This window comes from Ambystoma mexicanum, chromosome 12, assembly GCF_040938575.1.
Source record: "Ambystoma mexicanum isolate Mex_15411 chromosome 12, UKY_AmexF1_1, whole genome shotgun sequence".
NCBI lineage: Eukaryota > Metazoa > Chordata > Amphibia > Caudata > Ambystomatidae > Ambystoma > Ambystoma mexicanum.
This window is the reverse complement of record NC_090936.1, coordinates 1,008,033,002-1,008,049,171: the sequence shown is the minus strand read 5'-3', so window position 1 is coordinate 1,008,049,171 and position 16,170 is coordinate 1,008,033,002. Positions and strand designations below refer to the sequence as shown.

At 49.2% G+C, this 16,170-nt stretch overlaps 1 protein-coding gene across 1 annotated transcript in view; it reads left to right on the top strand.

The window, feature by feature from the left end:
- The window catches only part of KCP (kielin cysteine rich BMP regulator), an 823,409-nt gene that overhangs the window by 709,320 nt on the left and 97,919 nt on the right, over nt 1–16,170 (top strand). Inside the window, exons 43-44 of the mRNA XM_069629543.1 lie at nt 1,742–1,824; nt 12,724–12,891. Coding sequence (XP_069485644.1) covers nt 1,742–1,824; nt 12,724–12,891 — 251 coding nt within the window. The remainder of the gene's footprint in view (nt 1–1,741; nt 1,825–12,723; nt 12,892–16,170) is intronic.

Sequence of the window (16,170 nt, the reverse complement as noted above, 5' to 3'; positions counted from 1 at the left end):
GTTGCCTCTGAACTATCCTCCCAAGACAGCTGCTTGTTTCCCAGTGGGGTAGGAATAGGACTCAATGTCAGATCATTCAGGCCAATGGCATTGATAGACATTTGCTTCTGGATCATTCTGGGTGACTTTTGGAAGGCAATCTGGGAGATGTGAATCTTGCATTTGGATATATTTGGCGTGTTCCCACCACAGCCTGTCAACGCTCAGGTCTTTGCATGGTGAACGGTCAATGATGTCAGATTCTGTCTCCAGTGGTGCAGCAACAGTTCTGGTGCAGCTGAAAAAAGAGATTTAAGCAAGAATGATTGCCACGGAGTCAGTGGTTAGGCTGCGGTTGTGCCATAAATAAAGAACCGCTGGATTTAGGGTACGGTGGAGCCATCTGTTTGTTGGATTTTCAGGCGAGTTACGTAGAGTTGAAGACAGTGGCCAGTAGGGGCAGTTCGGGGAGGGTATGGACATTTTAGGGCCCCAGTGTTCCTTTTGGTTTCTTCTAGGTTGTAGGCAGCTTGTTCTGCATTTTGGGTGGCAGCCACAGGCATCTCACGTTGCTGATGAGCAGTGCTTGGTGTCTGATGTTTCTTCATGCTGGGCCCAGGTAGGGACTTAGCAGTACAGCTTTTCTGGGTGCATGGGATCCCTGATGACTTGCAAGTCACTGGGCCCACCAGCTCAGCAGAAGGGGGCCACATGATCTCAATTCACTTTAGCCAGTAAAGACTGTTGCCTAGCGATACTAGACAGATTGTCTCCAGTCTCGGGAGGATAGCTCAGGGGCAACGTGTACGCCTTGGAAGCAAGACGACGCAGAGCAACGGAGGTTCGATCCCTGGGTCTGCGCTTAGAAACTGCTGGGTGTTAAGCGTGTTATAAATAACCTATCCTATAATAGCATAAGAGCAGTTCTGGGTGTGTCAGAGTGTGACGATCAGTATATATAATTCCTCATATATGCGGCATGACTCCTTTTCCGGTTCGACAAGGTAAGGATGCAGGCCCTCAAGTTAATGGGGAGAGCATCTCTGCCCAATCACAGAGGTGCACTCTTTCTATTTTTAACCGACACCCAATCCGGGGGAGAGACACATTTACATTGTGTGGCCATTCTCCCACATTTTCTCCCTGGATTGGCATCAGGTTTGTACCCCGTGCACCAGCCACAAACAGGTCTTGTATGTTATTGTAAACTGGACCCTTTGCTCTCTTCAAGTCAGGCTTTAGGTATCAGCATATATGGTGACATTTGTCACCCTCTTACTGTCGCATAGAAACAAGGCCTGGCAGTTGAATGTAGCTCTGGATTTAAACAAAGGTTTCCTACATAGAACACCAGGTTGTGCCCCACTGAAATCATACAAAGGCTGCCACCAAACAGTGGAGCTAAAACCACCAGCTGTGCAAAGCGACTCACACGGGAAAACAGAATGCTTTGGGGCACCCTGACCCTAACATAATTGGAGTCTCTTGTGGAGTGGCAGGGAGGGGGGCACAAGGGCACAATCAGTCTTTACAATCTTGGTGAGGATTCAGAGGAGTTATCATTGGGGAAAAGTCAGGTAACCCACTCAGGAAGAACTCAGGGCCTGGCACCAGTGGGATATGATGGAACATTCAGAATTCAGCTTCTCTGTTCTCTGGGCCCTCAGAGGTGTGCTTGTCACCCACTTCATGTCAGCAGCGTTAGCGAGCCTGGCCCTCGCTGGGGGTGTGGTTCTGACCCTGTCTTTTTGTTTCTTCACAGTATGCCAGTTCCATGGAAAGGAATATGCAGAAGGATCTCATTGGCTCTCACCATCGGATGCTTGTCAGAAGTGCTCCTGCCTGGTGAGTGGTCACTGTCTACGTGGAAAAGAGCCATTTACTCATGGTGCTGTTTTGTGCTGCTGCAGCCGTTTTCTCTGAAACTACCACTATAAGTACCTATCTTTAGGTCTGGGGTCGATTATTTGAGATACTCCCGCTCAGGTGTCCCTCTGGTCTGGAGAACAGATTACTTGGAGTCAAATCTTTAGCACAATTCCCATAGATTTCTGTTAGCGGTCCTCCTGTTCTTCTGGGGTCTTCGGTCCATCTTCTGACCTCCTGAAACACTTCCTTGGGTGTCTCGCCCGGCCTTCCCTGTGGTTGTTCATTGCAGAATCTGCACCTGTTGGGTAGATCAGACTTACCTTTAATAAAGCAGATGTCCCAATAACCTTTCACTCCAGTGGAACTAACATTTACTCTGGAACTCTTCTGAAATAGACTCTGGTGTACATACCTCCCACTGAACATTTTCTCTGGAGTCCACTGAGCTCTGGAGGACGGTTTACGTTTTTAACACTTACCTTTGATTTTATATTCATACACTGCATTCTGTTATGGTGAATGTATTTTCAACACTGTGACTAACTGTATATTTTTCCTTTATATGTGCCAGGAAGGTAATTGTGTCTTCAATGATTAATACTTCTTGGAATCCTTTGGCTATGGTCTATGCTGTCATCTATGACCATATACATTAATATATGCACCCATGCGTTCATTTTAATATAATGTCCTAGGACCTATGTATGAATGTGGCTTTTTGTTATAGGCCCTTGCAATGTTTAACTTACCTTTCCTGCTGGTTAAATTGTGTATTTCCCTTTTTATCCCATACCCTGTGTTAAGGCAGTTGTTGTACCACCATCTGTTGAGGATACAACAACCACTAAACCTATGGGGAAGGATAACACACCTGACAAGAAAGGAGAGTCAAACCTCTCTTAGTTTAGGTAGCATGTCCGAGGAACAAAGCTTTCTCCTAGGTTTGGCTTCTGGCTTGCATCCCGTGCCCCAGCCACAAACAGGTCATGTCTGTTTTTGGAAACTGGGCCCTTTGCGCTATTCAAGTCAGGCATTAGCTATGACCATAGATAGCAACATTTGTAGGTCAACATAGAGGTACAGTGAATCCAGAGAAATAACTCTAGAAAATAGGTTCAAGTCTATGAGAACCGAATCCTACAAACCTCACCTGTGGAAAAGAGATGTTTTTGACGAAGCCACTGACCTGAGTGCTTACTTACCTTTGGGTCCTGGGGTGGGGCGATTATTCAGGATACTCACTCCTAGGTGTCCCTTTGGTCCAGCATAGAGATTCCTAGGAGGCAAGTCTTTACCGCAACCCCATAGACTTCTATTGTGGGTCCTTCTGTTCTGCTGCTCCGTTATCTGGGGCGTGGGTTCATCTTCCAACCTCAAAAGCTTATTTGGGGTCTCCTGTAACCGTCCATAGGGTTGCCCCTCACAAACTCTGCCCGTATGGGGTCAAACAGACTTACCTCCATTAAAGAGAATCACCCTTTAACTAACTTCTATTCATTCCATTCGAAGCGTGAACCGCCCGGAACTCTCCTAAAGTTGATTCGGGGGTACCTAATTGACCTTGGACATTTTACCTAATCCCCTTGGGCTTCAGTGTGCCCTGGACCACATTGGGTATTGTTACTACTTGCCTGCGAGTTTTAATTGGTTTTTAAAGTCTTCATATGTATGTCTTCTATGGGACTATGAGTGTAACATTGTGACTATTTCTAGTAACTCTAAGTATTTTGCACTTGAAATGTATGAATCAGGCGATTGTTGCTAAATACTTTACTAATTCATGGAAACCGTTGGCTATGATTTACAATAGTTTCATTCTCTCTCTGCCTATAAGATATTGTTTTAAGTGCCTGTGCATTAATGCTTGTATAATGCCCTAGTAAGTTCAAGTGAACATGGAGTACTGTTTTAGACCTCAGGGAGTTATTACATATTTCTCCTGTTGGTAGAATTGTATCCCTTCTTTTCTCATAACTTACCGATATGCGTTAGTTGTGGACCACTAGGTCAAGGGCCTTCCACATATACCAGTGCTGGAATGTGACTATAGGACTATATGGTTCAGGCCCATAGGGGACTTTCCTGCTTGCTTTGTTGTACAGTTCCCATGTTCTCCCCACCCCTCTGTTATTTAGTGTTGGGCACTAGTCTCTGGTGGAGGGCCGCAAATAGACATTTGGGTTAGGAGAGTCCTTGTATAGGCATCACTGTTTTCATTATATGCTGGTATCCTTTTGGTACTGTGTATTAATACACAAAGTACTTATTTGACCTAATAGTATTATTATATGTGTTAATTAAATAAAGTATACATTTTTCTGAAGTTATACGTGTAGACAAATTTTACCTTGTTGCATAAACAAAGAGAGGTTTGGCTCACAACTAAGATCAAGTGAGTAGCAAACTAGACAAAAACGTGAAGAGGGACCAATACTAAGAGAAAAAAGGCCTTTATAGTAATATAGGGACCAAGACTAAGAACACAAGACGAACAGATGTCAGAAGAGTGCCATAAGACTTAAATGAAAAGGGGGGGCTTCTTTGAAAAGAATAAAGGTACATACTAAGGAAGCAGTCAAATGTATAGATCTACACTGAAATCAAAGGAAGGCTGTATTGTTTGTTTGTTTGTTTATTTGGTAATGCACACCAAACCCTCAGGTAGACGGGCGCAACAGTAAAAGAATTCTCGAGACTTAGTTACAGTGCCTGTTGTGGCAATTACATACATGTAGATAGGGTACAGTACAGTAATAAATGCAATGGAGTACAGTATATAATACAGGGGGGTATACCTGATTAGGTACAAATCAGGGCCACTTATTTACAATAGGTTTATACAGCATATACAATATTTATGTGCAAGTGCAGATCATATAATACAGTGTAGGGTATTAGAGCTCGCTGACCCAGGTGACAGTAGGAGGCCGGCTAGGCCAGTGCGTCCAGAGGGATAGTGAGGTGACTAGGGTTAAGGGTCGTTGGTGCGGAGCCAGTTAATAGCGCTGTGTCTAAAGCTGGTGTAAGTTAGTGGTCGTCTAAGGTCAATTGGGAGTGTATTCCAATATTGCGCAGCTTTGACTGGGAAGCTGGTTCCTCCAGCCGTGGAACGCTTACATCGTGGGGTTTCAAGCATGAATGAATTGGCGGTCCTAGTAGGTCGGATTGTGGATTTCCTCTGATTTTTTTCCGCTAGGTATGGGGGAGCTAAGTTGTTTAGGCATTTGGAGGTTATGGAGATAGTTTTGAGGAAGATTCTGTCTTTTATTTTTAGCCAGTGTTTTTTTTTCCTACGTATAGAGATGTGGTCTCTGTTGTAGTTTGTCCGTGATATGTTTGTTAGCTCCAGAGTACAAGGCGTTGCAATAGTCTAGTCTAGACATAATTAATGCATTGGCCAGGGTAGTACAGTTAGTACTAGAGAGGAAAGGTCTGGCAGCGCGGATTAGCTTGCAAGTGTAAGCTGTTGAGGAGGCAAGGGAGCTAACTTGCTTTTTTTTTTTTTTAAACTTTATTTATCGAGTTTTGAATAAGGTTTTACAACTCATTAAACAAAACAACAAAACCAAACCCCCCCCAACCTTTCCCCCTTCCACCGCCCCACCCACCCACCTCCCCCGCAGACAACGAGCTTCCACTGCACCAATCACCAGTCAATTTAAAGGTAAGAGAAAACATAACACAACTATTGCAGGTCCAACAGTCTCAGGCGCTGCGGGCACCAAATCACCCTAAAGTCATCTTTAAGGAATTCCAACAGCTCGCCCCAGTCCGCCGCGAAGCTCTGGAGCTAGTTGAGAGAGTTATAAGTCGCCCACTCCAGAGCCACTATTTCCCACATCTTTCGAAGCCAGTCCTGGGGAGCAGGGATCTCAGGGCTCTTCCATTTCCGTGCTATTAACATTATCGCCGCCAATATCAATATCACCTTTGTTTTTTCCCCCCCTCTAGGCTCACCAACCACTTCTTTTGCCCGGAGGCCCAGTAGGATATGTAGTGGAGGTCTATCATCGCCCAGGCCAAAAACCAAATCTTGCGCTTCCCGTAACTCCCCCCAGAAAGGTGCAATCTTCGGGCATGACCACCAAACGTGCTCGGCGGTGCCCACCATGCCGCACCCCCTCCAGCACCTCTCAGAGACCTCGGGATACATCTTGTGGAGTCGAGCGGGGGTATAATGCCATCCGTACAGTACCTTATACCAAGTTTCTTGTAATTGGGAAGCCTTAGCCAAATTAGGAATCTTTCTCCATAAATCCTCCCACTCCGAAGAGCCAATCTCTCTCCCCACCACCCGCTCCCACTCCCTCATAAAGGGCCACCTAGTGTCCGCAGTTACACTGCACAAGAGTTTATAAATATTAGAGATCAGGCCTTTCGAACCATCATTAGTGAGGAGGAATCTCTCAAAAGCCGTCGTGTCTCGGGTGGCCGCCTTTTTAACCTCCGGGTGCATCACCCAGTGCCGAATTTGCTCACTCTCCTGGATGGCAAATTCCTTCTTACAGTCTTGGAAAGACAGCACTGCCCCCCCTCGGAACATATCTGCCAATTTCCTGCAACCCCCCTCCTGCCACCGCACAAAAGCCCCCCTCTCCAAGCCCGGGGTGAAGTCCCCATTCCCAAAAATAGGGGTGAAAGGCGATGGGAATGTAGTCCGGCCCCCTGATCGCACCAAACTGTCCCAGGTGTCCACTAGAAGCTTGGTAATGGCGCTCTCATAAAGATGCCGTGCCCTGAGCGGTTTGGGAAGCCATACAATTTCTGCTAAGCTACGATGAGCAACGGCCCTGTCCATCCTCACCCAGAGTTTATCCGACGGACTCTCTGCTCCCCTCAGCCATTCCCTAATGACACAAAGCTGTGCGGCTTCGTAGTATCGCCGAAAATTCGGCAATGCGAGCCCCCCCTCGTTCTTGGGCGCCGTCAAGAGCTTAAATGCCACCCTGGCCTTTTCCCGTCCCAGATGAACCCTTTGGTGAGCAAGTCTAGCTCCCTAAAGAAAGTTGCTGGAACAGGTAGCGGGGCAGCCTGAAATAGATACAGAAGCATAGGTAACGTGACCATCTTCACTGCGGCTATCCGTCCAACCCAAGAGACCCTGAGATCCCTCCACTTTTGATAGTCCTTTTTTACTGCTTTGAGGAGTGGGGGAAAATTAGCCGCATACCACCCTGCTAGGTTAGCTGTGATTTTCACCCCCAAATATCTGATCCCTCCCGGACTCCACTTTAATTGCAACTCCTCCTTTAGCCTGTCCCGTTCCTCAGCACTTAATGTCAGGTTTAGCACTTCCGACTTATTCATGTTGATCTTCAACCCCGATGCCTCCCCAAAAGCCACCAGCAGGTACACACTCGCTGGAAGCGATTCCTTTGGGGCCGTCAACGCCAACAGCATATCGTCCGCAAATGCTGCGACCTTCTGCTGTTCTCCCCCAAACGGTATGCCCTGAATATCCCTCGTCTCCCTGATTGCCTGAAGAAGAGGCTCCAAATAAATCGCGTATAGCATTGGGGAGAGGGGACAGCCTTGCTTCGTCCCTCGCCGCAGAATAATTCGCCTAGAGGCCCTCCCATTAACCATCACCCTGATGCTGGGGTCTTGATAGCTAGCTCGCACCATCCTCACGAAATCCCCCCCGAAGCCCATCCTCTCCATCACTCGGAACAGAAAAGACCACTCCACGCGGTCGAAAGCCTTTTCTGCATCTAGTGCCACCAAGACCGCGGGCGGGAGTGTTCGTCTTCTGGGCCTTTTCAACTAAGTGAGCCACTCGCCTGATGTTATCCGACGTTTGCCTACCCCTAATGAACCCCGTTTGGTCGGGGTGGATCAAGCTCGGGAGGACCGACTCAAGACGATTCGCTAGAATCTTGGTATATAACTTTGCGTCGACATTCATCAACGCAATCGGGCGATAAGAGGATCTGTCCTCCGGATTCTTATTTGATTTAAGAAGAAGGGTGACCTTTGCCTCCTCCATAGTAGGAGAGATCCTACCCGTTCGTCTAAAAGAATTAAACAGAGACGTCAAGTGAGGGACCAGCTGAGAACTAAACAGTTTATAAAATGCAGCGGTAAAACCGTCAGGGCCGGGGGCCTTGTGCATGGGGAGGGCCCTGATTACCCCTGACACTTCCTCAGCCGAGATTTCTTGATCGAGGGCTTCCCGTGTGTTCTTGCTAATTTCCCCCAATTCCACCCTTCTTAGGAACTCCTCCTGAGATGCACTCTGAGGGTCCAGGGAGGCATACAATGCATCATAGTATTCTGCAAAGGCCTCCTGAAGGTCCTCTTGCCTAGTAATCCGAGCTCCAGACTCTGATTTCAGCGCTGAGATTGCATTCCTTGCCCTACTACCCCTTAATAAACGCGCTAATAGCGCATCCGGCTTGTTGGCTTTCATGTAAAATTTTTGTCTTGCAGCCAGGAGGGCGCCCTCAGCTTTTTTAGTGCGCAGGAGTTCCAACTGACCCACCGCCTTTCTATAATCCCTCATTGCCGCCCGAGTGGGGATTTCACCCGCTGCCTGCCTCGCCACCTCCACCTCAGCTTCCAGCTGAGTTTCTAAGGATTTCAATAATTTTGCCCGATGGGCCTCCGCTGCGATCAGTTCCCCCCTAATGGTAGCTTTAAAAGCATCCCACCTAATTCCCTCCCCTGTATCCTCCTTCCTATTGATATCAAAGAATAACTTGATCTTTTTCTCGATATTCCCCCTGACCTCCGGGTCCCTCACTGTGGCTTCAGAAAATGTCCACCCCCACAGGCCCTTTGCCCTCCGACCTAAGTCCAGCACCATAGAGACCGTTCTATGGTCCGCTATTCCCAACGGCCCAGTCTGTACCTCACGAATACTACCCACCAGGCCTGCCGACACCCATATATAATCGATTATGGACTGCGATCCATGCACCCCTGATAGGAAGGTATAGCCTTCCTCCTCTCCCTTGCATTCCCTCCACACATCACGCAGGCCCAGCCGTACTATCCTGTCCCTTATCCTCACGGACATCACCGCTCTTCCCCCGTAAACCCGCTGGCGATCCCTGTCCTTCCCCCTATCCCATGCAATATTAAGGTCGCGCAGGAGGATGATCTGACCCCATGCCTCATCCTCCAACACCTGCAAAACTCGATACAAGAATTGTTCCTGACCCGAAGTGGGTCCATACACTACTGCAATCGTGTAATGGGCCTCTTGACACCTCCCCCTTGCTATCAAGTACCTCCCTTCCTTATCCCTAATCACACCACAGACACTAAATTCCAATGGCCAGGGCTACCCCCCTTGCTTTGGTAGGGCCTGAGGCATGGAGGATCTGATCAAAGCCGCGTAGCTTTAGTCTACGCTGGTCTCTATGGAGCAAGTGTGTTTCCTGGAGCCCCAGAATATCTGGCCTCTCCTTCTGCGTGAAATCCTCTAACTTCTTCCTTTTAAGAGGGGTATTTAACCCTCTCACGTTATGTGTTAACCACTTAAGTGAGCCCCCCACACTGTACGGGCACTGAGCCCGATGACCGCCAACTCCCCTTCCCCTCTGCTGGTTGCTCGTTGCCCTTCCCCCCAGCCCCCCCAAACGTCCCCCAACCCCACCCCTGAAGGATAACTCCTTCCCGCACATCCCCCACTCCTACCACAGGCATCTTGCCCTTCTTTTTTCCAACATGGCTGCTCCACCTACAACCCCAATGCTTTTACCCACCTTTTAGAGGCCCACCACCCCTATCTCTGACCGCAGCACAGAGGGAGTCGATCACTCGAGAGCCCTCTCATCTCCAAATTTCCCCGGGCCCAACGGGACCTTGTCCTTAGGATCTTTCCTCCGTTTATCCCTTACAGTTGCCCATTCCCAAGGCCTGGGTCTAGCTCTGTCAGCCATGCTTCTTGGACTCGAGCTTGAGGGTACATCTTCTAATTCCACGAGCAAAAGATCAGCCCCCTCTTACAGTGATGTAATGCGCCTCTGGGTACCCTCCCATTCCAAAAGCAAACCCAAAGGGAAAAGTCCATTTGTAGCGTATCGCTTTCCCGTTCAATATCTTCAGTAGCGGGCTCATCTGCCTCCTCTTCAGGAGCGTACTGCTCGCCAGATCCCGAAATAGCGCTATCTGTTGATCCTTGAACATGATGTGTTCTTTTAATCGTGCTGCTTTGAGGACCGCTTCCTTCTGAGAGTACCTTGCGAAGGCTGCCAGAACGTCCCTCGGTCTTGCTGGCTGAGCCTTGGGCGGACGCCCCGTCCTGTGCACTCGGTCCAACTCGATCTTTCCAGGCTCGCATCCGCCCAAGATTTCTGCAAAGATGCCTTGGAGCACCCCTTTCAAGTTCTTGTCTTGTACCGACTCCGGCAACATTTTCACTCTAATATTGATTCTGCGGGAATGATTTTCTAAATCTTCCACCTGTGTTTCTAGATTTCTGGTGGCAATGTCCAGCCTTTCAATCGCCTCACTATTCGCTGTAGAGTCCTTGTTCACCTCCTGGAGACCTCTCTCCAGAGTGTCCGTCCTTTCGCCAAGTTGACGCAGATCTTGTTTAATTTCTCCTAAGGCCTCATTGAGGTCTGCTCACATTAACTGGAATTGCTCCTGAAAGGTTTTGGTTAGGTTGCTCTGCAAGGCTTGCAACTCCTCAAGGAATTCTCTCCTATGCAATATTGCCGTGTCCTCTGTCGCCCCCTGGGGGGGGGCCCTCCCCCTCCAACCCGCCGGGGGTTCCGTTTCCATCCTTGGGGGCCTGTGCCTGCCACAGTCCATGGAGGGTGCTATGATTATCACCTGGGGCCGGAGGCGGCCTGTTCCCCTTCCCTTTGGCTCTCACGGACATTCTGCCCACCTCTCCACTCTCCGAGCGCTTGTTGCTGCCTCAGTCTAAGCGCTCCGCGAGCAGCGCTCCCCGCGGCGGAAGACCGCCTCACCACCTCCGCCTGCACAACACGCCTGGATCTCTCCTGAGGCCCCCTTGGATCCTTAGCCACTGGTCCAGCACGACAAGCTGCAACAGCCCCCTGTCCTCCTCAGGGGCGAATAGCGTTGCAGCTATACTCCTTTGCCACTTCAGTGGCCCTTCAACCCAGTCCGGGTTAGCAAGCCCTGTTCCGGAGCTCCCAACACCCTAAGGGCCCTTCCTCCCCTGAAGAGCAGTTCCCAATGCGTGCGTGGCCGTGGGGGAGACCAATGCCCTTGCTCCTGCGTCAAATTCACCCCTCCATGGGCCTGCAGGCAGGAGGTCCCCCCCTCCTCCTACCTTCACTCGCCGAGCCGCCTACTGCACCCAGCACAGCAGAGGCTCTGTTGTGCAGTGTTCCCGGGTCTCCGATGCTCTCCTCTGCCTGCCGTTGCCCTCTGGTCCTTATTTCCTGAGCCTTCCCGGGTGCCCTCTGGTCAGGCTTCCTCGTCGCTGCAGCCCCCACTCCTGCCGGGCCCCCGCCCTCTTCAGGACCGCTGGCAGCGCGCGATCCACACCAGCCTACTATGCCCCCGGCCAGGCCCTCCTCCGCAGCCCTCGGGGCCAGCCCTCTTCAGCGGGGTGACTCACTGCGTCCCCCGGGCGGGCCGCACACCCTGGCCGCGCCTCCGCAAGTCTCCCCGCAGTCCTCCGGGGAGGCACCAATCCCTCTGGAGCCGATCCACGCACCGCTCACACGGCCACTGCTGCCGAGTTGGGCCCCGCCTACCAGGAGAGGCCGATCTCCGTCGGGTGTCTCTGGTGCCTCGGCCGCCTTCCCGCCTGCCAACTTCTGCTTTCCCGCGGTCTCCACCGCCCGGCCAAGCACCTCCAAATGTAATCACCCGCGGGTCCCTGCGGTCCCGGACAGCCCGTTCCTCGGCTAATGCTGGGGTGGTGGGCACCTGCTGCAAACGGGTCCGGGAAGCGCCGTCGGCACGTCTACTCAGTGCCGGCGGCCATCTTGGAATCCAACTTGCTTTTTGAGAGTGAGGGCGGAGTCTAAGTAGAAACCTAAGGTTTTTACTACAGGCAGAACTGTGATGGTGTTCTTATCTATATTGAAGGAAGTGTATTTTGGTGGTAGTTTTTTTTAGGTTAGAGGCGGATCCGAGGAGCAATATCTCAGTTTTATCGTCATTCAGGCAGAGGCCATGGGTCGCCATCCATGCCTGAATGAGGATGTATATCTTGTTCACCAAGGCCAGGTCTGTTTGATAGTTGCCCGAAAGCGGTATGAGGATCTGGGTATCATCTGCATAATTTGTGTAGGTGATGCCCAGCCTGTCCAACATATCAAACAGTGGCTTGGTGAAGAAATTATACATGGTGGGTAAGACACAGGAGCCCTGTGGGACTCTGCATGTTATTTGGATCAGATCAGCACAGGTTGATGTTGAGAAGACTCTCATAGTCCGGTTAGCTAGAAAGGATTGGACCCATGCTATAGCTTGCCCTGTGAAATTGGCAGCGATCATGAGGGACATAAACGGGATTGTGGAAAAGGTCAGTAATCTCTTGTAGGTTTGATTTCCAGGATGATAAATCACATAGTTATTGGGATCATTTCACCCTGGCAGACCACTACAACAGGGCACATATGATCCTCAACCAAAAGATCAGGAATATTCACATGCATACACGGCAAATGTGGGTGATCCTTACTTAGGGGTATTAACAGAGCAATTCCATGACTCAAGATGCTTATCAGATGTCTCCTGTAGCCATCATCTCACACATGTTTCATTTGTATGTGCTTTTGTACAGTGCTCCGTTGTACACCTTGCCTTGTGGCCTCTTTGTGTTAATCCCTTGAAATGATCCCACAGTTTTTTGTAAAAGGAAAGCAATGTAGAATGTTAAAGCAACAGGGATTGTTTGTGCCTATGTCACCCCTGATGTTCCTTTCTCTGTCCGCACAGCTTGGGAAGGTTGTATGTGCCCCAGTTCTCTGCGATGTCGCATGTACACACCCTTCCCGGGTACCTGGACAGTGCTGCCCCGTCTGCCAGAACTGCCTGTTTGAAGGACAGCTTTACACCAGTGGATCGGCTTTTGACCCTGATCCCTGCAGACAGTGCAGCTGCCAGGTAAGACACTCTTTCCCCCCTTAGCGTCATGGTTTACCTTCTCTTCGAGTTAATTGAATTGATGCTGTTTCTATCCAGAGAAATCAATTATTTGTGAGGACAGAGGTCTATTCATGTAGTAGATGGTCTTGGGTCTTGGCCCGGAGATCATATCTCTGAATTGTTTTCCTAAAAACATGGAGGTGTTTCTTTGGTAAAGTGCATAGTACATTACATGTATGACATTTCTTTCCATATCATGTTCATCAGTGTCTTGTATGGTGAATGAATGAATGAGATTAGCACAGACAAATATTCCCCTTCTTCTAGCCAATGGCGCAGGTATGCTTATTCTAGAGTTAGGAGAAAGAAGGTTTGCTAGTTCTATTGCAAAAATGTTTAAGCTACAATTGAAGTCCAGGTCACCGAGTTTGGAGCCATCATACATTTGCATATCCGCAGTCTATCACATAAGCCATATTTTGCCATTGACTGCTTTTAGGCCTAAAACTTTAATCCATCATCCAAAATGTATTTTGTAATAGACTCTTTACAAATTTAGGAGTTAATGTTTTGAATTCGATTACGTTTAGACGCCCATATTTTTAGGTTTAGGGGCAAAGTCCATTGTGAAATTTACATTTGATTTTAGACAGCTTTCATGCTTAAGTACAGACATTATATTAATTAAATATGGGCATAGACTGCTTTTAATCTTAAAAGGGAAAATCTGTAGTCTGCACTGCATTTTTTTGTATAATCCTTAAATTTAATAGAGCAAATTTCGAACCTGCATTTGGTTTTAGACCGCTTTTAAGCTTCAGTACAGTCCATCCTTTAATTTATATTTTGATATTGACTGCTTTTATGCTTAAGAGAACAGCCTGTCCTATTGTCTGAATATAATCTGGTTTTAGAACATGTCTGTGTTAGAATACAGCCTATCATATAAACTACACTTTAGTGAAGAGTGCGTTCACCGATAAGAGAACTGCCTGCCATCTGAACTGCATTTTTTTTTTATAACTCTGTTTATTGAATTTAGACAACACAACGAAAACGTAGACATGAATCATAGGCATACATCAGAAAAAGGAAACATGGCAGTATCAACAGTGGGAGGGGCACTGCAGAGCCAAGGGGCCGTGAGACGGTTGCGAGACAAATAAATATTGGTAACACAGGTTCTGACTTACATCCACCAGTCAAGGGAGGGGTAAGGGGGCAGGGTGGAGGGGGAGGAAAAGGGGAGGGGGAGGGGGATTTCAGTGAGCATCGAGCCATTTACCCCATATCTTTTCAAATTTGCGGGGGCAACCCCGCGCGTTATAGATCCGGCGTTCTGAAGCTGCACATCTGTCCAGTTCATTGCTCCAGTGGTTCAGGCACAGTGGGTCTGCAGAGCACCATTTAGCCACGATAAGTCTTTTGCCTGCCCCCAGCGCAACTGCCAAAAACATTTTTTCGTATTTTGTCAGGTCCACTTCCCCCCAGATGCCCAGAAGTGCCATTTTGGGATCCTTAGGAATTGGCGTTGCCAGGGCAGTGGAGATCGTATTGATACAGTTCCCCCAGAAGACCTGTAACACCTGACAGTCCCAGATCATATGGTAGAAGGTGGCCGGCTCAGTTTTGCATCTAATGCATGTCCCATCCTCGGATCCCCCCATCTGGCCATGGCAGTGCGCGAATGATAAGAGCGATGAAGGATTCTCAGTTGTATTAGTCTGAGTTTAGTTTCTATCCCAATTTCCCTAGGGGACATTAATGCATCTATCCAGTCTTCAGATTCCAGTTCACCTAAGTCCCTTTCCCACCTTTCTTTGAGCCCATCGAGTTGTGTAGCCCCGAAGGAGTTGAGGGCCTGGTAGAGGGTAGAGGTGACCTTGGAGGGAATGTGTTGCGGGAGGATATTGGTCTCAATGGGAGAGCAGGGGGGTATACTTGTTGTGTCAGGGAACTGGGTGCGGATGGTGTGGGCCAGTTGCGTGTGTCGAAACTGTTCCATAGGTGCCAAGTCAAATTGCTCTTGCATGGTCTAGAAGTCCAGGAGGTGACCCCCCTGGATCACATGTGCCAGTGTATGTATCCCCTTTGCTCGCCAGTGTTCAAAAGAGCCCATTTTCACTATTTCCGGGAGGTGAGCGTTCTGCCATATAGGTTGGGATAGTGTTGGTTTCCCTTTCCAGCTGACCAATTTGTGTGCATCCTGCCAAGCGCCGCGGATATGGTGCGTCATTTTTGGTAACGTCAGGAGTTGGTTGTTGGTGTAATACAGGATCTGCAGCGGGGTTATCAGGGACATGGTCTCTATTTCAATACGGATATGCGGTAGTGTGGGGTCTGCGTGTATCCAGTCGTTTACCACCCCGATCTGTGTCGCAAGGTAGTACGTGCGTATGCAGGGTAGACCGATGCCTCCCTCCCATAACGATCTCTGGAGCGTGTTAAGGGCTGTTCTGGGTTGTTTCCCTCCCCATAACAGTGTGCAAAGGTTTTTATCAATAAATGTGAAAGTTTCCCGGGGGATGGTGAGTGGGGCGTTTTGGAGAACATACAGAAGTCTGGGGAGGGTCGTCATCTTGAATAGTGCGGCTCTACTCATTAGCGATAGGGGGAGTGATTGCCAGTGGGAGGCATCCCTATTAAACCGCTCTATTACTGGCTGAAGGTTGAGTTGGAGGAACCCTTCTAGTGTCAGGTCGAGCCGTATGCCCAGATATTTAAATTCCCTGATACAGACATGGTATGGGCAGGTCTCAGGGATCGCAGACTCACTACCTTGGATCGGGAAGTAAATGGTTTTGGCCTCTTTCACCGTTAGGCCTGCGAAGTTTTGATACTCCCTAAGGATAAAGGAGACAGTCGGGCATGAGGTACTCGGGTTGCTAAAATATATGAGGAGGCAATCCGCGTAGAGCGAGAGTCGATCCTCCCCTCCCCCCGGCCAGGCGAATCCAGACCAATTGTTGTTATCTCTGAGCTCTATTGCGAGTCATTCGATGGCCAGGAGGAAGAGGAGTGGAGACAGTGGGCACCTCTGCCTAGTGCCTCGGCCCAGAGGGAATGGTTTGGAGGACCTGCCGTTCACCCTCACCGGGGCCTCTCGGGATGCATAGAGAAGTTTGACCCATGATATGAATGTTTGCCCGAGGTTCATTCGAGCCATGATTGCCCATAAAGCGTCCCACCCTACAGAGTCAAATGCCTTCTCAAAGTCCACTGCCAGGAGGGCCAGTGGGGCCGGTATTTCTTTGGCTCTACTCAGCGCAAGTTGGATTCTGCGTAAGTTCATGCTGG